The sequence below is a fragment of the Hippichthys cyanospilos genome, chromosome 14 (assembly GCF_059441005.1).
Source record: "Hippichthys cyanospilos isolate Australia breed blue-spotted pipefish chromosome 14, RoL_Hcya_1.0, whole genome shotgun sequence".
Classification (NCBI taxonomy): Eukaryota; Metazoa; Chordata; class Actinopteri; order Syngnathiformes; family Syngnathidae; genus Hippichthys; species Hippichthys cyanospilos.
This window is the reverse complement of record NC_142382.1, coordinates 4,915,014-4,941,083: the sequence shown is the minus strand read 5'-3', so window position 1 is coordinate 4,941,083 and position 26,070 is coordinate 4,915,014. Positions and strand designations below refer to the sequence as shown.

General features: G+C 38.3%; 2 protein-coding genes across 4 annotated transcripts in view; both read left to right on the top strand.

Annotated features, from left to right (window-relative positions):
* The first annotated feature begins 1,121 nt into the window (after positions 1-1,121).
* On the top strand, positions 1,122-7,459 carry nipal3 (NIPA like domain containing 3). Of its 2 annotated transcripts, XM_088432330.1 has the most exons (12): positions 1,122-1,347; positions 1,535-1,603; positions 2,151-2,322; positions 3,176-3,235; positions 3,370-3,515; positions 3,616-3,712; positions 4,268-4,403; positions 4,915-5,003; positions 5,136-5,199; positions 5,899-5,993; positions 6,093-6,327; positions 6,476-7,459. In XM_088432330.1, exons 1-11 carry the CDS (start codon positions 1,186-1,188, stop codon positions 6,278-6,280), a joined length of 1,278 nt encoding a protein of 425 aa, XP_088288456.1. In that variant the 5' UTR covers positions 1,122-1,185; the 3' UTR covers positions 6,281-6,327; positions 6,476-7,459. The 2 variants fall into 2 exon arrangements, with proteins under 2 accessions (XP_088288456.1, XP_088288455.1); XM_088432329.1 differs by having other exon boundaries at positions 6,093-7,459.
* A 573-nt stretch (positions 7,460-8,032) lies between these two features.
* The window catches only part of rcan3 (regulator of calcineurin 3), a 38,202-nt gene continuing 20,164 nt past the window's right edge, over positions 8,033-26,070 (top strand). Inside the window, exons 1-2 of one of the 2 annotated variants that reach the window (XM_088433807.1) lie at positions 8,033-8,183; positions 9,094-9,345. In XM_088433807.1, the coding sequence (XP_088289933.1) occupies positions 9,133-9,345 (213 nt within the window). In that variant the 5' untranslated portion in view covers positions 8,033-8,183; positions 9,094-9,132. Of the gene's footprint in view, positions 8,184-9,093; positions 9,346-20,121; positions 20,522-26,070 lie in introns of those variants that run through there. The other variant, XM_088433808.1, reaches the window with a different exon arrangement.

Here is a 26,070-nt window from a genome sequence, read left to right as displayed (position 1 = left end):
AAAAGAGTTACACTATTTACTGGAATTATGATGAGCTAACTTGAACCTGTTCTTTGTTGTATTGGTTAGGAAAGATTTATTCGTTAAAAAAAAAAAAAGACCCGAAGCGAAATTTCTTTCTTTCTTTTGGCACGCTTTATAAAAATCCCTCAAAGTGCCAGTTTATCACTAATTTATTATGTTTAACGGTAATGTTTTACGCCCTGTGGTTTGTAAATGTAGGTTTTACGCAGAATCAAAAGAGGACATTTTGATTGAAGTTATTTTTTTTAATAAATTCCGCAGGTGATACCTGATGAATTTGATGCTCACATCTATTCTGTTTCTATAGCAAACCGCTCTGCCCTTTGCCATATTTCATGGCAATGACTCATCTGCTCCTGACATGATTAATATCTCTTTTCAAAAACAGCGGTTCCTTTCAAGAGGGAGTTTACACCCTGGCACCTATTGTCAGACTCTTTCACATTTGACGCTCCTATCACATCGTTCTAATAATAAATGCTATTAATCAAGATTGTTGTTGTTTTGCATTTTGGAGGGACAACTAGGGCACCACATATACAGTTAAAGTGAACTTTAAGTTTAAGTGGTGGCAAGTCATAATTTCGGTAAATATTTTTGTTTAAAATTTTGTATTAGTTGTTGTTTTTATTACCTTTTACTTTTTATTTACTTACTGCGTTCAATTGGTGCCGAGAATTTCCTTTATTTAGCTTTTGTCTGAAAACGACTCGTCACATTTCCAGCTCAAATTTAACTCAATTGCACCGCCGTGTGTTTTATTTCTGTATTGCGCTTCAATCCACTTTTTTTTTTTTATAACATCAATATACAGTACTATACTACATTTAAATTAAATGTGTTAAATTATCACATTTATTGGTGTCATAGGTGGATGGATGGATAAATGTATTGTCTTGGCAACAATCCTTACCCAAAAGTTAAAATCGACTTTTCAAAGTGTTATTGTATTATTATTATTATTAGATATTTTTTCCACAATAATTTTTATTTCTTCATTGTGACGGTATTGTAGTTTTCTTTCATAAATGGTTTCCGGGTTGTATTCAGTCATATGACGCAAACGTCATTATGACGTAAGGTCAAATGGTCGTCAAACGGGTTATTGAAACCCGGAAGTCAACAATTCTCATTCGGCAGGTGTGTCTAAAAGCAAATTAAATGAAAATACGTCCACTAGAAAAAAAAAATGTTTTGAAAAAAGAAGATACACGACAGCATGGACTCTTGTATCGTAAGTGTGACTGTTGCTCCGTAAATTCTGAATCACAATCGAAGGCCATAAGGATGGACGTTAGCAGAGCAGACGAAGAATCGTACACGGTACAGTATTTGTATTCACTTTGTTTAAAATATACGTCCACATTCTCTATATATTTATATACAAACAAAAATAAACTCATGATATTTACAGTACTGGCAATCAATGCATGTTTTAGACGTTCTAATGATTTTTTTTAAAAGAGCTTAAACTGTTATAATTTACTGTGTGTATTATTTTTCTCTCCAGAATAATCTTATCGGTACATTGCTTGCTATTTTTGGAAGTGTGCTCGTCAGCATCTCCTTAAATATTCAGGTATTATGCTTTTTATGTCTTTTTCTTGCTACATTAGCTAACTGCCTTGCTCTCTGTATAGTTACATTATCCGTCTAGCAGCTGTTATAGCCAAAATGCTGAAAGCTAAATATCTATCTATCTAGTTTTGACGGCAATCTCCTTCAACTCACTTCAACATAGTTCTTTGGTAAAAATATGGCAGCAATACAAGATGTTTCTATTACTTATTACATAGGCTCATATGGTGCATTTTTTGGTTTTAGGGTATTAGAGAAAAAATATATTATTTGCTAATCTGTTCAACCAGTTCACTGATCTGTTCAATCAATTTACTAATGTGTATTTTCAATTTACAAATTTGTTCCCTCAATTTAGTACTCTGGACCCTCAATTTTGTAATCTACAGTTTACGTATTTGTTACAGTTTCACTAATATGTTTTGAATGAGCGAATATGATTTTTTTTCTCATACCTGGCATCAGAGGGCTTCCGTAGGATCACTATTTGCATCCATCACAGCTGATTATTTGTTTCAATCTTTTTTTTTTTTTTTTTCCCCTGACAGAAATACGGTCACGTAACCATTGTGGGAGCCAAGGACCCACGCATCTTCTACCACACAAAAACTTGGTGGTTTGGCTTTTTTCTTGCCATACTCGGTGAAGCAGCCAACTTTGTGTCATATGCTTTCGCCCCTCTCAGCCTCGTAGCACCCCTCAATGGCGTCTCCATTCTGAGTAAGTTTTCCTGAATTACAGTGTTAATACAGTGGGGAACTTTTTTTATATATCAGGAAGCATGGTTAAATATTATTTCCTTTTAATCGTTATTAATGTGGATTTTTTTATGAGAGGTTTAGTTTTCCTACCAAGTGATACTCTGATAACAAACAAAAAATATTTACACCACATGACTAAATAGCTCGATCATAAGCATGAGAAAAACAAGCAAAACATCGTTTTAAACTAGACCTTAAACATTTATATATGGGGCAGATTTACTCCTGTTGGTAGTGTATTCCATTTGTGTGCAGCCAAACGGCTAAAAGCTGCTTCGCCATGTTTGCTTTAAAATCCACTATTTGACTAGAATCTGCATAAACTGTTATGTAACTGAATAATATCATCTTTATTCCACACCTATCTAACAAGAAAACAGCTCTACTGATTACGTATATTAAAAAAAAATCATGTATTGTACAACTTCTCATACTATGAATTAAAAACAGAATTAATGACTTTCTTGAAAGTATGACTTTAACTTTAACACTTGTGTGGCGTTTTGTCCAATCAAAATTTCACATCAAAGGGAAAGTATTTAATCCAGATGGTTACACCATATCAAAGTTTTACATGGCATGACCACTTAGATATCACACGACCAAAAGTATGCCATCCATTGGCTAAAATACTGTGAGAATGATGTTGAAGAAAATCAGCCAAAAATGGTGCAAATACTGCACAAAGGTTAAAATATCATTTGTTCAAACAAACATGTTTTTTAATTGCATTATGCAAGAAAAAGGTTCCCCACGTGTGACGTAGAAGTAAAGTTACTATTAACATTTTCTCTTTCTATTTTGTGTTCCAGCAAGCTTCATTTTGGGTTTTATTTTCATACATGAGAAGTCAAAGCTGAAGGACTTTATAAGTAAGTTGGACATTGGCAGACAGTTGTTTTTTCCACATTAGATGTGTTTTACATTTTTGTAAAATGTAAAACAAAAAAATTCAACTTTGGTTCAATAAGCACGCAACAATGATGCAATTGTGTCTAACTTCCAGAGCGCCACGGGTTGTCTTTCCTGGGCGCCGTCCTAACTGTCGGAGGGACGTACCTCCTGGTGGCTTTTGGACCAAACTCGCATGAAAAACTGACAGCGGAGGTCATAGTGAAACATCTCGTCGGATGGCCCGTTCTCTTATATCTGGTAAGTTTACATGGTTTTATGACCGTTTATCATTTTGCGTCTCGCTTAAATGCCAGCACTCGTTTCCAAAAGGAATTTATGTTTTGTCGTTTGTGGACAGGTCCTGGAGATTATCACATTCTGCCTGCTTTTATATTTCTACAAACAGAAAAATGCAAACTACCTCATCATCATCCTGCTGCTGGTTGCTTTGCTGGGTAAAAAAAAAAAAATAAAGTACCGTAATTCCCCAAATATAAGACACACCTTTTTTCACAAAAATGAAGGCTAAAAGTATGGGTGTGTCCTATAACTAAGTTAAAGATTAGTAAAAGCGAGAAGGTGGACGTCAGTTGGCTTGGTTGCAGCTAATAGCAGCTCGTCTTTGCGGCATTATTTTCAGTAAAAGAATCGAGCAGACTGAACCAACGTCCGAGTCCATCCTCGGTAACGCACGGGAATGTGACGAAAACCAAGAGGATCATGTCAAAGTTATGATATCTCTGATTCAATTGAGAGTACAGCAATTAGAGAACACAGATAGGTATTGGATTTGACGTTTGTTAATTGTGGTTTGCTATCGTTCTTAATTGCCACCAAACTCTTGGTATATCTTATATATGGTAACATTAAAAAATACGAGAATTTGACCCCAAAATTAAGGGTGTGTCCTATACGCAGGTGTGTTATATTTGTACAATTACAGTAGTTCAGGTCCTATAATTTATTAACAGTCAAATAGTTGAAATGTTGTTTGTGTGTGTGGTGCGCAGCTTCAGTCACAGTCATCTCAGTGAAGGCTGTGTCCCACTTGTTGATATTGACCCTGGAGGGCTCCATGCAGCTTGATTACCCCATCTTCACCGTCATGTTTGCATGCATGGTGTCTACGATTGTCTTTCAAGCCAGGTGAGCAGTAAATTTTAATGATTTTTTTCCAATTTAAATGTTCTTGTTTCGTGAAACAATTCTAAACATGTCGACTGTACTTCTTAATAAAGATTCGGACGCTGATATTTGGTATTTTGCCGAATATCGGCATCGATCTTTTCTAAAAATCTGATGGCTTATAATGGATCATTTTAAAACTTTAACTTCAGGGAACTATTCATTTAAATTTTCAGTTAGCTTTATAAAACAGTCTGCTGACCCTTGTAACACTGTCCATCTTTTTTTTTTTAATCTTTTATATTGTTTATTTAGGTCCTTGACTACTAATAATTGGCATCAGTATTAATATTAATAAACAGTTCATTAATAATCAGTCTTATTTTTCACATATTTAAGGTCTTATCGCCTGTAGATTCTAGAGTGATTTTATTAGTGTTTAGCACAGTGAGTAGTGGTTATCAGTAGAAAATGGATGAGTAATAACTTGATGTGTATTTTATGTCCTCGTGTGATTATTATTTTTTCTCAGTTTTCTATCCCAAGCCTCCAAACTTTACGAGTCATGCCAGATCGCCAGCGTAAACTACATCCTGTCCACCATGTTGGCAGTCTTGGCAGGTGAGTCACATGGTTTTTATTTGTAAAATTATTTTTTGTTGATGCATCAAAAGAGGCCGAATTGAATAAAAGTATGTCATTGGCTTAAAGAACATGTGATGATGTCATTGATGTTTTTTTTTGTTTTTTTAGGAGCCGTATTTTACTTGGAATTTAATCATGAAGATATCCTTCACATCAGCATGTTCTTATTGGGGTGAGTCAGTTATTGGAAAACAACCCCGTAGAAATGCATCCATTACATGATTTTCACGCATTTTTTACTCTTTCACTTCCAGCTCAGTAAAAAAAGAAGTCTTTGACGTCTATAGCTGTCAATGGAAGTGAATGAGTTATAAACATTATTCCAAAAATGGCAGATCAAGTCATGGCAGCGTTTTTTATTTACTGCAAATAGTGTTTTTAATTCTTCAATATATGCCAGTGACCATAATACATTGAGTGACAGATAGAATTGTACTCATTCACATTCAATTCAATGCATTACCTTCTTTGCACTTCACTGTACTCCTTGAAAAAACATTGTACAACCACATATTTTCATATTTGGATTTATTGATTTCCTGTTCATCTTATGTGTCCTGTGCAAAACAATTTTAAGGACAAATGAAAAAGAATGTCCTTTCATTTCATGCAATTTAAGGAAAACATGTATACAGTATTAAGTATTGGATTACAACAATATATTTACAGTTGTCTGAGAATCATTTGCTGAGAATTGGAACCAGACCGGCACGCTTAGCAAAAATCTTCATAGAAGTGACACAAATTACTTCTTAGCTATCATTTTACCAGTCTGGCCCATTTGACATTAGATTTTCCTCCATATGGCCCCTAAGTTAAAAAGTTTGACACCTCTGACTATTTTGAGCTGTTTTCCTTGCGTCTTATATAGAAATGCGGCATGCTACCTGGGTGTCTTCCTCATCACCAGGACCAGGAAAAAAAGCAAGAACTTTGAGCCTTACGTCACCATGAATATGAGTAACGGTGCGTGGGAAAAAAAAAAAAAATGCATGTACATGAACCAAACTCTTTACTGTGATTAGGATAGCCGATTCTAAACGGATGCGTGTTGTCCGCTATCAGGCGCAACGACCATTCACAGCAAGGGTCCAGAAGTCCAGGCTGACTTCACCGGCAGTTTCTCCTACGGCGCTCTGGTCAACAGTGACAGAACCAATTCTTTCAATCAGACCAGCAACATGGAGCAACCCACCACCAGTTTCCGACCCGCGCGGGTAGCTAATGGACCTCCTGACAGGAAGCAAGATTAGCAACGAGCAAGGATGATAGAACTCCAAAGTTAAACACAGTCCGTTCAGTGAGTGGAGAAAATATTCCATTTGACTTTTAAAGCCTTTTTTGACCAATACTGATTTTCACACACCCCGACGCAACCATGCGTTTTTTTTTTTTTTTTCAGCAATTATCTTCTAATATTTGTGACGGGTTTCTTTTTTGTCCCACAGAACATTTTAGCTAAGCTATAAATTCTACCACTTTGACTTTGGCGCTTCCACTCCATGTGTCTGCCTATTTAACTTCAAGGATGCTCGAAAAGGATACCGGATAAACCGAGTAAAATCATGCTCAGAAGCATGAGAAAAAAAACAACTTTAAAGGTGCTGTATTTTTAAAAGGTACATGTGGAACTGTGACTTGTGCCTTGGAGCCTACCAATAGGAAAGCAGACGTAATGTTAAAGGGGAAGTCAACGCAATTGTTTTTCTTTACCATGCCAATCACGGCCTACGTTTTTTCTGAGTTTGATCATGTGACATTGGCAAGCTGAGTCTTGAGCAGCTATGATGCCATTTTTAGTCAACAGTAAGTAGCAAAATCAAGGCCACACCTTGATGCTTAATTCATATTCCCAAAACAATATATTCATTATAATACCGTATTTGGACATGTGGGATTGCATAGAACACAAAGAAATGGATTGACTTCCCCTTTAAGGAACTATTTCGATGTCCTTAAATGATCTCCGCAAGTTGCTGAAGTCTTGCCAATGATTGCTTTAAATTCCAGGGTTCCTGTAAATTATCTGCCTTTTAAGATGTCTCTAAGTGCAGGCTTCACTCCAATTTTTCCTCTTGTTTCAGGGGATGGTGTAACTCGTATTTTTTTTTTGTGTGTGTGATGGGGTCCAATGCAAATGCTTTAATTTATTGTATTTATTGTGCCTTAAAGGGAAGTAGATCTACACTGGATCAAAACAAGACAACACTGCTTGTCTATATTATTCTCTTAGGTGTGCTAGCATTGTATGATCTTTTTTTTTTCTTCCCATGAATGACCAAAACTAAGATTTTGGAGGTGACCAGTATTGAGGCGAAGTTCTTCTCTTGCCTGACAGATTCAGAATATTTTTGAGTTATGCAGTTTTGTTGACCTAATAACTTACTGTAGATTTCTACTTGAATCTACCAAAATAAACACACTCTTCTGTGCTTTGACTGTTCAGAGTGTATGTTTGCCGTTTTTAATCGGGAATTTATTTTTGTTTATTAACCGGTAGCCTGATATATTGAAAAACAAATGCACAATAGTGCTCCTTTGGTTAATTAATACCAAAAAAATGAATAAATGTTTACGTGTGAGAATAAGCCTGAGCGTATGTAACAAAATAAAATTTCTTGTCGGGATGATATGACAGGAACCTGCTGGTTTAAATGTTTTACATAATCTACTTGCTCCATTGGATTTATTATAAATAATTTATATTGCTGGGCGTCGCGTTTCATTTAAAAAACAAAACAAAAGATAATACAGTATTGTATTTGTATTTATTTTAATACGTACCTCCAAAAAATGTTGTATTCACAACATAACAAAGTACAACTCATTTGTTATGAAATAACAGTTGTACTTTCTATCAATGGTAGGGAGAGCCACCGGTTGCGCATGATTTTTTTAAAGGCGGGGCGTCATTTTTATATTGGCTTCTTCTATTGGCCACGTTGAAACCCTACCGGCGTCTCATTGGTCCAACGTTCTCGTGCACACTGTTGAGGTTAGGTTGCGCTGCACTAATCCTCATCATAACAAACATCGCGTTTGACAACAAATGTGATATTTTTTGAGGAGGACAAACTGCGTCACGTTGCGTTTTGACTCCTCAAATTCTGAATTAAGTTCCTCTTGACATGAATTACCCTCACGAACGGTAGTCGGGTGAGTTACGTAACAACCGGCATTTATAGAAGAATCACGTAGGATTTTTGTCCTGTTTTTGTCTCTTGTGTTGTGTTCATGTTGTCGTGCATTGACTTTCATTGACTCGTTTGTTTGTGTATGTTTTGAATGATATCCTGATGTAATATTCATTATTTTATCTGTCCTTGGGTGCCCTTGAATACAATTAACCTCGACGTGTGTTCCTCCCTATTCAAAATACGTATTTTATTCTTTATATGTTCAAAAAATTATTATCTTCTCAGTCGTATTCAAGGCGAAAATGTGATGCTGTGATGTGCCTTAACAAGTGGATGATGTCGAACGCTTCTATAAACTCGCCGCTAGATGTCGCTGTTCTCTCAGTGTTTGTTTTGAGGAGCGTCAGCAACTTGCTGTTGTTTTTTATTCTGGTCAGTGGCGGCCCAAAACCAGCAATACTTGTGTAACCAGCTACTCGAATGATATTTACTTTTTTGTTTACCAGTTATTAACTGCAGAATGTTACAAACACAGGAACGAGGCATACAAACAAACCAAAACAACTGCAGACAAAAAAATGTATATACATAAAAATCATCATAAAAACAAATGAAGTGAACTCACAACAAAACGGGCAAAAAAAAAAAAAGCATACATATTGAACAAATAATGCTGGGGAAAAAAGAGAAAAAGATGCAATCACAAAAACAACTTGGATGCAAATTTAAAACAAAAGAAATGCAAAAGCAACCAGTTCCTGCTGTACCCCCACCTGCTATTGCAAAGACTGGCGGGATAGGCACCTGCAACCGGGACCCTTTTAAGGACAAGCGGTGCCACTTCTGTTATCTTCTTTACCAGTCAAGAAAAGAGGTGTGGAAAATAACTAAACGATACGTTTCTTAACACCCTCCACTCTCTTCCATAGTGCCAAATCTTTCTGCTTGTGACCCACCCACCACTCATCATGTTACGGGAGAGCTCCAAGGCGTGGAGCAACGGTTCCGAGGCCTACAGCAGTGACCCGGAGGAGGATGATGACGAGGAAGAAGAGGACATGGTGTTCGGGGACAACGACCAGGACGGCGTTGGTGAGGAGATGATGGACCTGAGCGACTTGCCCACTGCGCTTTTCGCGTGCGGCGTGCATGAAGCGGTGTTTGAAGATGATGTGGACAGGGTGAGTCGGAATATTTTGGTGCAGAACTTGATAAAGGTCTAGCAACAGAAATCCTGCGTATTTGTGGGTAGAATTTCTCACATATTATTATTTTTTTAAATTACATTTGTATGAAACTTAACTTTGGCACCACCTAGTGGAAACTTGTCAATGTGTTGTCATGTAAATCAGTGATAGTTTTTTTGTATTTGTTTGAGATTTGCTGTTTTGCTGACGATCTTTGAATGCATTTTATGCATCATCAAAAGCAGAGGTGTTGAGATTATGGCCCGGGAGTCATTTGAGGCCCACCATCCACATTTTAGCGGCCTACAGCATATACTACGATTACATTTTCACATGACTCTCCTGGTCGCACAAATCGAACAAAAGGGTCAAAGCGACAACAATAATATGCAATAAATCAAATTAACCTGTTTACTCACTAGTCACAATCACCTTCTGCAAGTGCACTTTTTGTCATTTAATTTAAATTAATATTAGGGATTTTTGACACAATACCAAGTGCCATAACCACAAGTACGGTACTTTTGACACTCAAAATTTTCCCCCCCAAATAAGCTAAACCATCACATCAAGTAAATGTTTTGCAACAGTCTTTTGAGAACCCATTTTGGGAAGAATTTTTAGAGTTTAATTAAAAAAAAAATTCTCATTTGGGTGGCCTTCAATCAAAGTCCTATTTTGACTGTTCAGAAAATACATCAATGGAATTGAATTGATTCGTAACTGTGAGGCAAACTAATGCAAAAAATGTTGCCAAAATGTCCAGTAATAGAGTTTTTTATTTTATTTTTTTAATGCATATAGTTTGACGGTGGAACAGATGAATTAGCTTTGCCCATGCCTGGCCCCTTCTTGAAGGTCTGATGTAAAAAAAAATATATATTTTTTTTACACACATGAACATGTTGGATCATTGCACCCTGCTTGCTTGGAGGTGAATACAAAAAAAAAATAGACTTTTAATTTTCTGGCCCTTTAATCCAATTATGCTTTGCTGTCAAGTCCTCCCGGCCGGCATGCTTCACATCTCTCGACTTTTACAAGCACTCAAGTCCAACTTCTCTGTACAAGTCCTTCTCTCTGATCACACTTTAGCAACTCTCCACAACGCATTTTCTTTGATCCCATCTTTACATATTTATGGGCCTCCCCGAAAAATCCCTTGAAACCCATCACTCATTTTGCGAGTGCTGTTTTGCCTTCCCTTTTCTCTGCTTCATTACCATTCAAACCGCCTCTTTTTCATGTGGAAATGCCACCCTCGCACCATTCAGTCGGAGCATGTCTATAGATTTGTCTCCTCCGCTCGGTTCAATTAAGCGAGGAGCTATAAATACCCGTTTTTACATTTGTTTCAACTTTTCAAATTGGCGACAGAATGGTTTGGAGAGAGGATGAGAAATCACAGCGCAAACTGGTTATTGCGATTGGGTTGTTGTTTTTTTTTGGGGGGGGGGGGGGGGGGGGCATGAGAGCATTTGATTGCAGCCACCATGACATTTTCAAAACAAACCATTTAAAAAGGGATATTATGTGAAATTCACTTTTTAATTGGTACTCAGGCTTCCTCCCACATCCCCAAAATGCACAGATGAGGCTCATTGAGCTCTCATTTGTTGCTTCACCAACTTTTTACACCAAGTACTCTTGTGAAATCAGTTGCTATGCTGTTGCTATGCTCATGAATTTGTCACCCTTCTCATAATGGTTATGTATTATTCTGGATAATTATTCCGGATGATTATAATGGGAGAAATAAACCCAACAGATATGCATATAAAGTTTTGATTTATTAAAATAAAATCCCCTGGAAAATGTTCAGAAAAAAAATCAATATAAGTAATGAATACTTCTTTAAAATCAGTTTAAAATCAGTTTTACCTTAACCTGAACATTCATAACACAGGCAATTCATTTATGTGACAATTTTCAGCAGTTAAAATGTTAATATTCTGTATAATTGATTACATAACTACATTATCCTTCATGTGCAATTGCTATCGATTAAAAATGACCAGTACTCATAGTAGGTGTATTGGACATTCTCCACAGACAGCTGGGATAGGCACCAGCAAGCCTGTGACCATATATATATATATATATATATATATATATATATATATATATATATATATATATATATATATATATATATATATATATATATATATATATATATATATATATATATATATATATATATATATATATATATATTGTGTATATCCGCCCTCAATTATTAGCAAACTAGCAAGCTAGCCATGAGGGTACAAGGCAACCTACATTTTTTGTTTGTCTTTGGATTCTTGGCTCTCTCCCAACGCCGCATTACCTCCTTCTCATGCGTCCGTTTTTGTGATCACACACACTGGGCCGCTTTACAAAAGGACAAAGGCAGACAACCATATTGGTGAGATGCTCTTAGCTCGCTGTAAAAGCATCTCCCTTTCTTCTGGTGCAAACTAAGGCAGGAGCTGTTTGCTTTTACTTTTATCTGCAGGGTTTTTGTTGGCTTAACCGTTCTTTTGTACGCTAGATGGATTGAACTGAAATGATCTTTTCCAACCATCTTGCTTCTCGCATTGCTTTCACTGCGGTGATGGTGATTATTTAACCCTTGACTGTTGTGTATATACACTTAGGGAAAAAAAAAGAAGAAATGACAGTAGGACATAGTCATGAATCACTTGATTCGATACCAGTAAAAAAAAAAAAAAAAGATACACAAAAAAATATAACACCATAAATCACCAAATGAACAACATTGGTCATTCATTACCAAGCACATTTTTTTTCAAGTCTATACTTTCAATTCCAAGTACTGTCCCGTTTTTTTTTTCTTTTTATCACTAGAGTAATTGAAATTGACGACTTTTACTTTTTGCTACTATTAGAGAGCACTTACTGTACATTTGATGATGGATGGGTGCTCGAACAAAGCAAAGCAGAGGGGCAAATTGGTGTTGGAGGAAAAGGTCAGTTTGGCCATTATTCTGTCACTTTGTCTCTGACACTGGTCAGTCAGCGGACATGAGGGCCAATCAGTGCAGGGCAAAGCTGCTGCTGATGATAATATCACTTGAAGAGCTCTTCAATCTTCCCAATGCAATCAGTACAATTACAGGGAGTCCATATTGGTGTAACAGTCCCCAAAATCAGGATGTTCCCATGCTAAAGCTTTGGTTCTCAAGTGGATGTTCGAGTACGCCGGCAAGTATACTGTATGAAGGCACAAGATTTGAACTGGGTTTCTACAGCTATCGGAAAATGGAATTTACTGCTTTTTATTGCCATGACTGAAATGATACATTTTCAAATTAAGAGCAAATAAGTTGGAACGTGACACAAAGGATTGCTAAATTGTGTTATAGTGACTCCTTTGAAAAGCATTGTATTGTATTGTATTGATTTGACACATTTCTGACAAGTCGACTAAATATGCCTCAAGTTAAAGCGAACCAGGAACATTTTTTGCTGTCCTTGCAAACAACTCTTAACAGGATTAACTTCCTGAGGTTACACCAAATGTTCTTGAGGATTTTTTTTGTTTACATTACTTCCTCTGGGGTGTTCCAATTTTAACGGTTTGTTGTATTTGGCATAATTAGAGCTGCGAGAGATTTGTTTACATGTTATCTGGACATGCGTGGGTATCGTAGCGATATGTTTGCAATCTATCACGCCGCAGTCTATATTTGTCCGCCGGCCTTGGGGAAGGGAGATTGCGGTTTCGGTGGCAGCGGGGTAGATGTCGATGTACGTGAGGGAGCGTGCTACTCCGCGGGCTGAAGGTCAGACATGATGCGTTTCGGAGTGAGTGAGTGCCGCTGGCCCTCGCTCCCGCTGCGGCCTCAATATTAGTCTGCTGTGAAGGACCGAAGGTGGGCGTTTTTTTAGTGACCTAGCTCTTTATGCAAATTAGCATGTCGAGAGAATGTCATCGTGAATGCTTGAGGTGGAAGGCGGTCTCCAAGTGCCCTCATTTCAACAGTGATCTTTGATTGACCTGGCCGGTTTACATCATCCGGCTATGCTCTGCTCAGAGTTCCTTTAACGGCAAATTTCAACCTTCTGCATGGAGTCTCGCAAATCTGTTTCCGCCACGTTAAGGACTGAGCACCTCGCAAACTGATTTTTAAGGGAATGGAGGCGCTTCATTGGTGGTGATTTTAACACTTAAGCGGTATTTCTATTGCATTTTCACAGTAATTTAGCCAATAGATGGCAGACTTTTGGTAATGTGATAACTAAGTGGTTTGAAATGTCACCATCGGGGTGAAATTTCAGCTCCCTGTTGTCTTTTGTTTAATTCTTTCTCTTTGGTGTGAATGGTCTTTGATATGAAACTCAAAAGATTGGACAAAATAATGCCCAAAAGTTTAATTGCGTGTTTTCAAGGTCAAGGTTTACTTGTTGTTAGAGCCATAAGAAAATTTTGGTTTATAGAATTATACTCTGGAGTTTCTTATATGTGAAATTATTAACACGATTATATATCATCTTAATTTCACAATGACACCGGTAAGAGGGCACAGGTGAAACAAATACCGTATTTTCCGCATTATAAGGCGCACCTAAAAGCCTTATTTTTTTTTAAAAAAGCTGATGGTGCGCCTTATAATCAGGTGCGCCTTATATATGAATCAATACTGAGATTGGGATTGGTAGATGGGGAATGAAGTGATAAAATAAGCTTTACCTGTTTCTTTTGTGTGTTTACAGTTGAACAAGGTTGCTCATATTGATATTGAGTTATTATGCTCTTGAGAGTTTAGAGTTTGAGTTATTATTGTTATGACTTTGAGTATTACTATATCGTGTATGAACACGTTTTAAAATATGTCATTAATTGAAGGTGCGCCTTATAATCCGGTGCGCCTTATATATGGAACAAGTTTTAAAATGTGTCATTGATTGAGGGTGCGCCTTATAATCCGGTGCGCCTTATAGTGCGAAAAATACGATACAGATGATACAGATGGTATACTACACTTTAGAAGGCATATTTAAAACTCAGTATACAAGTGCTACACAGATAAGCAATAACATGATGGAAAAAAAAATCACATTACATAGGCGTCCCAAAACGACCGTCGACTGCGCATCAACAAAAATACCCAAACTTGATCTAGCCTGCCCCTGCGTTGATTTATTCTGCGCTTTTCGCTTGTCTTGCACCAGGACACATAAATAGATCGCATAATGTTCAGACATCCAACCTTCAGATTAAGAATGTCAAGGAAAAGATGTCTGCTCGGTTGGAGCAATTATTATCAGTCTTGTGCTCGGTCGCTTCAATAAATTTGACAGCTCAGCTCTTCCCCACCCCGCCCGGGGACACAGCGGGTGATTATAAAGCTGTACTATTCAGAAATGTCACGTAAGCCTCCATGCGCGGTTCTATTTAAATCGAGATTGTTCCGAGGCTCAGTCGGCTCTAAAAAAAGGCATGGTCCGTGGGCGTGTTCAAGAATAGCACATCGCGACAAACCAACTTATGAATTGCGTAAGGCATGCAGACGATTTACATGCAAGAGGGTTTGTGGCGATCCAGCAAGTTTATCAGTCTGATTGCGTTTTTAGCTTCGATCGCAAGTCAGGTTGACGAATCCTTAACTGGATTTGGTCTTCTATGACACAAAAAGTGGGATTTCAAAAAGACTGAGAGCAATTTGAAGAAAAATTCTTGATAATTTTTGTGCTGCCCTCTAAATAAACATACTGTATTTTCCGCACTATAAGGCGCACCGGATTATAAGGCGCACCCTCAATTAATGACATATTTTAAAACTTTTTTCCATATATAAGGTGCACCCTCAATTAATGACATTTTTTAAAACTTTTTCAATCACAATATAGTAATACTCAAAGTAATAACAATAACTCAAATAATAACTCTAAACTCTCAATAGTTACTATGCTATCAATGTCAATATGAGCAACGTTGTTCAAGTGTAAACACACAAAAGAAACAGATAAAGCTTACTTTATCAGTTCATTCCCCATCTACGAATCACAATCTCAATATTGATCCTTATATAAGACGCACCTGATTATAAGACATACCATTTTTTAAGAAAATAAGGCTTTTAGGTGCGCCTTATAGTGCAGAAAATACGGTAATTCCATTGATTAGCTATAGCAAGAATAGATTGGATTTGATTGGACTTTTTTAAGGGTTCTTGCCAACTTATTTTGGGTAATGACAAATTTGACGCTGTTCTTTGGACATGAGTTAGCATGTTTGTTACAGCTTTATTGATTTCGTCACTGTACTCAGCCCATGGCGAGGGAACATGATTTTGAGTACAACTTGAGCACTCGAGCCTGCAGAATCCTTTTATTTCTTTTTTGCATCTTTGTTTTCCTCCTACTATGACGTCCATCTCACAGAAAGTGGCCGCCGAAGCGTCTCAGACAGCCCGGGGTCCTTTTCTGACCTATTTTTTTTTTCTTTGTTATTATGTCTGGTTTTCTTCGCCTTGTTTTTAATGCACGCGGCTTGGCAAGTCCGCCTGAAGATTTGACCTGATTATTTATTTTTAAAGCAAAGCAATCCGTGGACACAACGGGCATGTGATAGCAGGCCCCTCCTCATCTTCTGTCCCGTTCCCACAATGATGCCGGCTCATCCTGACGGCCCCTAAGCTCTTATACTGGCTTAAAACGCTCAACAGCTGCTGGTGGCCTACTGCCAGATGTGAGATGTCAGCCTAAATCATACAACGCTCACGTTTGGCATAATGCAACTCTTTGTGCAAAGCGTTGTTGATGAAGAAAAGTGACATGGAACAGAGTGACCTTTGTTAACCTAATAATTTATGATGGGCAGCCAATAACATTGTTGGGCCAGAAGTACAATGAAAATACTTGGGGGAAATGTATGGCCTGTCAATCTACTTCCATATAATAAAAAGTAAAAAAACGTTGTGAGAAGGCTAGTCAATGTTTTAACATTGTTAACAATTTTAATCGCGATCACGATATTGGCTGCTACGATTAATCAAGCCTCTGTATTAACGTTTAAAATTTCTGCTACTTACAGTACGTGTCAAATTTAGCACTTTATCATCCAACCACCAGGAGGCAGTGTCTCCCACATTTGCATGAAAAAGCTTTTGCTTTTCTCACCCTAATATATTATTTACCAGTGTGAAATGGTGTTGTTTCTCACCTGATTCCTAATCTATATTGTGATATCTGTTAATAGACACCCATTTGGAAAAATTGGAGTAAATTTGGTTTGAAAATGAGCGAAAATGACATTTTGACTGCTAATTGATTAAAATTTGCTCAAAAGTAAATAATATGCTTGGTTCTAAGTAGGCTTCATTTTTTTCATTCGTTTTCACTCAGCAAGTAAGTTAGCTGTACGCCAAGTTTATTATGAGTTTATTATAGATCATTACGTAGTTTTTTATATTATTATTTGTAAGTATCAAGCCTTGAAGCATTGTTTATATACTGCTTGTTTAAAAAAAAGGCCAATAAATAGACATGTTTGACCAAACAGTAATCAACAATAATCGTGATTTCTCTATTGACTAAAATAATTGTGACTATTATTTTGGCCATAATCGTGTCATCCTAATGTGAACTATTCTTAAAACATACTTGCTACTCATGTGGTCCTTGCCCATGTTAGCGAGCATTGCCTTAATGATTGCCCAGGTTGACCTAAGACTAACATAAATTGTCCAAAAGATGTACAGGTTGAAATAAAATACTCTAACCCTTATATGGTATTTTGACCATTTTGGGTCATTTTCTTCCACATCATTCTCACAGTATTTTAGCCAAGCGTTGGCACACCCGTGGCGTGATAACTAATTGGCCATGCCATGTTGAACTTTGACATGTTGTCACCATCTGGGTGAAATTTCAGCTCCTTTGTGTCTTCTATCAATGCTTGTCTTGAAATTCCCTTTCTGTAAAGATCAAAATATTGGACAAAATACCAAAGAAGAGATAAATTTCCCCCCCCAAAAAACTCCAGGTCAGATTAAGTGCCTTTAAGTGTGCTTTGCATCTTCCAGGACACGCGTGTCTGTCTTTTTTTCTATTTTCACTCCACAGTTCGCACCTTTCATTCATTCCATGTTAGAGTGTCCCGTTATCCGCCCCCAGATGCCTGCGCCTACACGTGGATGCTTGCTTTATAAATAGCTTGGCCTAGATTAGAGCAGCTGCATTGGCGCTGGCACCGGGCGCTGGTTTGGCAGCCTGCTTGGCATCCAGGCGGACTGTGTTTACGTGGATATAGATGACATGACATTGAGGCCCGCGCGGCACTGATGCGGCGTGCTTCTCCACTGAACTTGCGCCGTCAGCCGTCAATTTCGGGGAGGGCTGAGTTTTCACAAGCCGCACGTGAACCAGCACAGTTTGTATTTGCGCTTAGCTAGGCCCATTACGTATTGACCTTGCTCTCGCATACAGTTCCATGAGATGATCCACTGCCCTGATTTTTTTTTTTTTAACTCTGCCGAACTCTACTATGGAATACACATTATTCTTCCTCAGCGAGCCTTTAAACGGATTTATTCACGCAACAGCAATAATATTTTTAACCTATCGAGAAATTTTCTATGAATGAAAACATTATCGTACAAAATATTGTTTTTTCATCCTTTTTTTATTTCTATTTTCACCATGTTCACAAAAGTAATGTAGTTTTTCCTTCCCAGCATTGATGTTATACTAGCTTTAGAAAGCTATTTGTTGAGACGACATGCACATAGCTTTACTTGCCAGCAGGGGGCGAAGAGATTCCCTGAGCTATTATGAGCTTGCTTTAATACAGTGTTTCTCAAATAGTAATTAAAAAATGAATGACATTTTGTTTTGTGCAGTCTGGGAGCTAATTAAAATCGTATCTCGAGGCTCCTTTTTACGATTACAAATGAAATGAGACGCTGTGAAGACAGTAAAAGTAAATCGTAATGTAGCGAGGGATGACTTCATGCTCTCGATTGACTGGCGACCAATCCAGGGTATCGGCTAGAATGGACTTCTGCTCACCCGCAACACTAATGAGGACAAGCGCTATTGAAAACTGATAGGTGGATGGGACTAAGTTTTAATGAGTTTGTTAATGAGTGAAGTTAAGTTTAAAATGATATAGATTAGTCATTAGCGTTTTTTTGTTTTGTTTTTAATGCAGAAATGTCACATTCCTCCCACAGTCCACTCGCCTGTCCCTAATGGACACACAAAGACATAAATAGCCTCAGCACCTGCAGCTTTTATATTAATGGCTTATTGGGGACTAAGCTGCCTGGCTCGGCTCGGCAATTATTACGAAACGAGCGATAGGGATGATGAGAGTGACGGAAAGAAGACACTGAATGCTTGGTGATTATGCAACGGAGCGTCTGTGGGATTTTTGTAATGACTGGTGCCGAGCCGCGGCGGAAAATGCCTCACCGCGTGTCCTTGTAATTAAGGAAAGAGGCGCCTGCTCGGCTGCTTTGCGAGTGACAGCGCAGTGACTCGCTTAATCCCCGGTCAACAACGCTGCTCGTCAAGTTTTCATATTTCATGTTTTGTTGTGTTTATTACCTGCACGATCACAACGCGGCCGTGCGGGGCTTCAGCTGGTAAAGCCTGAGAGCAAGCGGCTGACACTTATGTAATTTTGCTTCGCTTTTGAGATACTATTCCACTTTAGTACTCTAGGTGGAAGTAATGCGCTTTAAAAAGTGGCTGTCATCAGTTGCAGCTGTTTTCTGCTTCATCTTTTGGGTCACTGCTCCAATTAGCCCCTGAACACGCTGAATACAAGAAAATCTTAAAAATGCTTTATCTAGTAATTTAAGCTTAGCAAAACCCTGCTTTTTACTTGTAGTGTATGTGGCAGATGATGTGTATCACATGTGAATTTGTCTCATGTTACCGTTTCTGTAAAAAAAGAGATAAGTGTGCCTGAATCACAACTGTGGATATTTTCACCCCTAGTGGTCATGATTGCTAATTGCAGCCTAGTCCCATGGCACAAATTGAAGATCCATGCTGTTTGATGTGTATGCTTTCGAGAGGACATGATTGCTTATTGCAGTATAGTGCTGAAGGAACACACACTAGGCAATTCGGTGTGTGATTAGTGTATTTTGTCTTAAGCTCGTCTACTTAATTCAAATAATTGGTGAAGATTGTAGTGTCATTATGCATATTATTTTTCGGGGTTGGGGTGGTAGTGACGGGAGTGTGTGACGGACTGCTAATTACAGTTTTTGTTTTTGAAAAAATGGCGAGCCTATGATGACGAAAGGGGGCGGGGCATCCATAACAGACAGACCAGCAAAAAAATGTAAAATGCCCACCTCTGGTAGTTTAATAATTTGTTAGAGTCCTTTGTTAGAGAAATTCATGCAAAAAATTCTCAAATTCATTTGAATGTATTTGAATATTCGTTCAAACACATTTGAAAATTTTGTTTGAACATTTTGAAGCATTTATAGGATTGTACTTGAATATTCTTTTGAACGTGCAGCAAAGTTTGTACGACTTCCAAATATGTTTAAACGAATTTGTCAAAAATGTTTACGCCGCATAACTGTGTACAGAGTGTGTGTGTGTGTGTGTGTGGGGGGGGGGGGGGGTAGTAGTATGGGATTTTCATCCATTTCATGTAGTTCTTCTTCATGTAGTGTTCATTCAGTATTGCTGCTCCCTAGCAGCTTTTTGTGTGTGGCAGCACAAGCGTTAAATCACATGTCACACGTCATTTTTCCCCCCCTCCTCCTCATCAATTCTCTTTCTCCCCCCACTATTGTAAGAAAAAAGCGGAATAAATCTGACCGTGGCTTTCTCTGCATTGTCCCTCCGCGCGGTTGGCTTCGCTAAAGTGGCGTAAACGTGAGCGGGTCGATGACGTCAATCGGGCACTGAGGTGACGAGGGGAGGGGGACGGAGAGTTGTGGCTGTGCTGCAGCATCACTCAGCAGCTCCCATCCGGCGAGCACACGTTCACACACTCCCCGCTCGGTCCGCTGGACTTTTAAGTTGCCCGCAAGCTCGCGCACGGAGAGCGACTCGCCTCCTTTCCTTTGCCTCGCGCGATCCCAGAAGCCGAGCGAGCGGAATGCCGTCCATAAACATGAAACTGGAGATGGTCACCATCATCGCCTGCGAGGTAGACGTCGAGGTGTTCACGTCACACAAAATGCAGGTACGCTGCGCGCGAGGAATGCAGATGCGATGATGCTTTTTTTTATCAATGGGTGCAAGGTTACGCGCACGTTGCGGCGAGAGGCTTTTAATGCGGTAATGAGGCGCTGATTAACGATGCAGCAGTGGAGGATGCGCAAACTGTGCTCTTGGAAGGTGGCCGGTTTGAGTCAGGGGGTCCATGCGGGACACATGCACGCGTGCTGGCAGATTTGGAATTGTAACCCCCCCCCCCCCCCCCCTCAAATCAGCATTGCAGGTGCACCTTAGATATCCAGTCACAATATTAGGAACACCTGCACAATTTGTAAGGAAAAGAGCCATCAGCGTTTTGATGTATTTCTTTGTGTTTGTCGTCGTGTAATTTGCACGGCGTTAGGCTGAGAAGAGTTTCTAATCTTTTGCCCTCGTCCTGTAGTTAGGTAAGCAACATTTTAGGAACCACTCTCAGGGTGATGCAGTGCAGTTTGTCATCGTATACTACAACTAGAAAAATGTACATATTTTCAAAAGACGACACAGTAAACAATTTAGTCTAAAAAGACAACATTTTGGCCCGTCAAACACTGACCAAAAATAATATACCAGTGTCGAATATCACCATTTAATAGCGTGTTTTAAGAGGTTTGATTATTTTTAGTTTTTAGTAGAATGACTGCACGGCCAATATTTGATAAGTATTTTACCTTTGTGTATGATAAGCATTTACAGTATAGTTGTATACAAAAAAAACTATCATAATTATTTCCGCCACATTCCACATTTTATTCCATAACCTTGAATGCTTAAATATTATCCTGAATTTTTATTATAGGCTCAATCTGTCATTCAAAACAAAGTAAATCTCATTTTTTACAAACGGGCGCACAATGCAAGGAAATTGCGCAAACAACATGGTCTGCGATCATATTGGAGAATATTACATATATTCATCCTTGTGCACACACGTTGTAAACAATACACATTGCGTTTTTTTTCCTAATTTTGTTAATGCTTCTAAAGACGTAATAATTAAAGTTATTTATGAATATTTTTTGCCTTTCAACCACTCAAATTCTATCCATACATATTTAGGTTAAACTTATTAACACCCAGAAGAAAAATTGAAAAATGGTATGGTCTGTTTTTGTAGCCTGTGAAGTGATGAGGACACTTTAAGACTTAGCCATTAAGTGGTCTCTACTGCCACCTACTGTCTTGAGGTGAAACACACGTCAACAAAGAATTTTCCATTGACCGCCGCTCAACGGAATGTCGCAAAAATCACAGGAAAGTCATTGTAACAAAACATATTAAAATGCATCTCAAAAATTGTAATTGTAATGGTTTTATATAGTCCAAAATTTGGACAATGATTATTTTTGCATACAAAATCTCACATGTCCAGCTGCAGTCACATAAAATAGTCAGAATACTTGCATATTGAAATGAAATTTCATTTTTTATTATATAAAATAGATATTTATTTTTGCATTAATTCTTTTATGAAATAAAAAAAAAGGAATTTCCATAATTTGTAAGAATGCCACAAGGGTCGTATCTAATTTTTTCTCATTTCCAAGCTGCTTGGTTGAACTTTGTTGAGGAGCTCCATTTTTGAAAAGTGCAGTCCATTTTAGGCGGGCGTAAATTCCAAGCAACATTTCCGGCACTTGATAGCAATGCTTAACAATGTATAACAGACCCTACCTTCTTGCAGGAATATTAAATAAACCTAAACTTAGCTATGATGTGGGAGAAATAACAACAAATTAATTTCCAGCGCATTCACATCTGTTGGGTCACTCGTTCTCCAAGTTTCCAGTCAAAGTGTCGAAAAAGTGTTTTCAACGGCCAGTGCTCGTCGATTCTCAGCAGACAGGCTCGATACGGCCTGTCGGAGCTGAAAAGTCGTCCTCGTTTAAAGCTTCCTGTCGGGCCGCTCTTATCGCTTAACCTATTCTGTTGTGACCCTCAAATAAAAGAAGGATCCTTACACAATTAAAAGAGGAGACAGAGAAGGGCTGACTTTCAAAACTCTCCCCAAAAAAAGAAACCATGGCTAATCCTGGTTTGCCTCTGAACGGAGGATAGAGTGTATGGGTAGATTAAATTCAGTCTGTCTGATCTTATTTTATCTTTTTTTTTTTTCCCAATGTAATCGCCTAACAAGATGTACGCTTGTCTGATGTCCCTGATCTCACGAGATAAGAATAAAATCGAGACAGGCTTGCAAGCAACAATGGATGGACTGCCGTGGGGTTTTTTTATGCAGGCTTTAGGCAAAGATTGACCAGTGACAAACCTGCTTGAATAAGCCGACGTTTTTTGGGTTTTTATTTCATTTATTGTCTTGAATTGTAAATGAGATTTAGGGCCATAACCAGTCAGGTATCAAGTCCAACTCTAGTCCATATTTTTGAAGCTCCTTTTATACTGAGGGAGGAAAGTTGGTGAGGGTCAGCAAACGTACGTAGCGACTTTTTTGTAGTGGGTTTCGTTCAAGGTCGTTGAATGACAAGGTCATTTTCACAAGTGATAATGTGTGATATTTAGACCGTTATTCATTTTGAAAATCCACTAGAAATTTCGATAAGGTGCAAATAAATGTGTTACATCCAAACAACATATTTTTTTATATATATTTCAGGCCTAGTAATCGCTTTTTCGATTATTTAGGGAGTACCGGGAGTCATATTTCTTTTAGCTTTTGAAAGCGGAGGAGGAAAACTTTCGGCAATATATTGAATCGCATTTTGAATGTCAGTTTGTGTCATGTGTGCAGCTGAGCGAGTTTCTGGTTTGTATTTCAATCGAAAAAAAAAGTGTCAGGATGAATTTCACGGTGATAAAATCTTCCTCAAATGTTGAAAAATATTCAAATCTTTATAGGATGCACATATTATTTTGGCCTTCATGTTTTGCTCAATAAGCGCATCCTATATTTGGGGACAGAATATTTTAAAAACCTTTAAAGAACAATTGCGCCCATGAACGACCCCAGACGATTTCCTGACGTGTTCTTAAGTCCCTACCTCACTGTGATGCAATCACGTCAGAGTCATTTTTGGCTAGTTTCACATTGCGACCTAAAATGAAATAATTCCGATATTTTTTGCTGCTATCTGACTTGGATTTGATCTTTTGTTGACGCAGGTTCGATTTTTTTCAAATACGACCCAGGCCACTTGGGTACGTGGCACTAAATCCGATATGTATCCGATCTTTTGAAATGCGACTTCACTCTGAGCAACCGGGTCGCTTTCATCCGACTCTCAGATAACAACAAAACGACTAGCATCACAATTCTGTGCTTTTCACCCAAAAATCGGAATCAAGCATTAAGCCCCGCGGCGTGAATCTAGCCATAGTTTCCGATCGATTCGATTGGGTTCGAGGTTGGTTGGATTTCGCGCCGATTTGATTACTGACCTGACCAAATGAACCGCATCAAAGTGGGAAAACAAACACAACTTTGATCACAACCAACTAAAATACGCTTGTGTGAAAGTAGCCTTTGTCGGAGAAAAAAAACCTAACGCTCTTGGCTAAGTCCCCGCTGGTTACATGAATAATGAGCCAAACAGAGAAGCTATAGTCTGAACAAGTAGGTCGGCCCATCACGGCAGAATGGGCAAACTCTTGCCAGTCTTTCTTTCCACTTTGTGTCCATGCTGGGGAAAAACAAAAGCCACATCTCGAGCTCGTTTTTGCGGGCTTACAGCGAGTATTGTCATGTTTGTTTGTGACTAAGCCATCATTACCTTGAAAGTGTACTGGTGTCAGCATGGCGCAGGAGACACATGAAGGTCACAGCAGGAAGGAAGTAGATGCCCACTACATGTGGCCAAGTCTGCTAAGGGAGATAATCACGATAATACCCTGTTCTGATTGAGACTGCCGAGAAGGTTTTCATTGAAAAAAACAAAAGTTATATGCTCTAGCAAGTCAACCTTGCTGCCAAGCTCACCCCTCATGTAATGTCCAGAACATCAATAAGTCACAAATTAGTGGAGGATAAAATTGAATTATATTTCAGTCAGTCTGGATAAATATGATTTGAACCGATTTGAATCAAAGCAATCAAAGAAAACCTCTAGGGGGCCAGAATTTGTTGCGTTTTCACTCACCTTTCAAAGCCAACCAAATATTGGGTGCTACGTCTATGTAAATATGGGTGCTGCCATTGAAAAATTGACTTCCATTCTTCAGTTGCATGGAGGTAACAGCTGTGTTGTAAGTGTGGAAACAAGCTAACAGCCACCTCTTCTAGCTCGTTCCATTACGGTAATTATTGTAAGTAAGAATACAGCGGTATAAAAATGCCGTTTATTGGATGCACCCATACTTAGCGTGCCTTATATTTGGTGAATTGCGATAATATATTTGGATTCTCCTCATGAAATAAATGTCTACTATTTTTTTTAATTATTAAGGTTATATTAATTAACTGCAAAAAGATGCTATTCACTGCTATTTTATACACTCAGTATACCGTTTCTTGATATACGTTTGACCTTAGTCCCTTCCTATCTCTTCTCCCGAATTCAGACAATCGAACAAAAATACTGTATTCCATGCACCCTGTAGTTTTCTTCAAAATTCAAACCACAAAAACTCAATTCATCTCAGCAAACGTTTGCTTGAATGTCAATGTTTTCATATATTAAACACGGTGGTTCATATACAGTGATCCCTCCTACTTCGTGGTCTCAGCTATCGCGATCTCAGTACTTTGCGGGTTTTCCAGGAAAAATTAAAATTATTTCAAAATAAAAGATCATTTAAAAAATGCACAAAAATGAAAACATTTCAAAAAAAGCAAAAATGTACATTATACAGTACTGTATCCATTACATAACTAGGTTATATTAGTTAATAACTATGTTAAGAATTCTTCAAGCGTTAGAGTTCGTGACGTTTTTATCTTATTTCGAAATGCTTGCTTTTAATTTGTCGAGTCGTGTTGCGTTTCCTTTTCCTGTTTTACATTATCTGAGTCATTCGGCTCGTTACGTTGACGTAGTGAATGACAACGTAAGCTCATATTTATAGTTTATTATCATTTCTGTTGATAACGCACGCTACTGCCTATGTTTAGTAAGCCATGAGTGTTTATTCTGTTTGTCTTCGTTTGTGTAGCGGTTGCACTTTATAGTTAGTAGTTGTTGTTAGTTGTTGCTAACCCGCTAATGTCGGCTAAAAATACAGTGAATTCATAGAATAAGTGTTTATATGTTAGTTGAAAAAAAAGGATTGTTTATGGTTACTGCGGCTATATTGGAAATCTAGCGACTGATATCCTACTTCCCGGATTTCAGACTTCGCGGGGGGTTGACACCCTCCATTAACAGTGAAGTAGGGGGGGATCAATGTAATACTCTGTGGACTTTGCCCCTAATCGGAGAAAGGTTCCCCCCTCCCGCTTTACTGGACAGCCTGTTCTCTTATTCTTCCTTTTCCGTTTGTTTAAGTCAATAAATCACATGCCAAACGGTTGTTTCTCTTGTTAAGTGCTTTCTCGCTGCCGGCCCGTCACTGAAATACGTTCCTTTCAATTAAGCAAGGTCC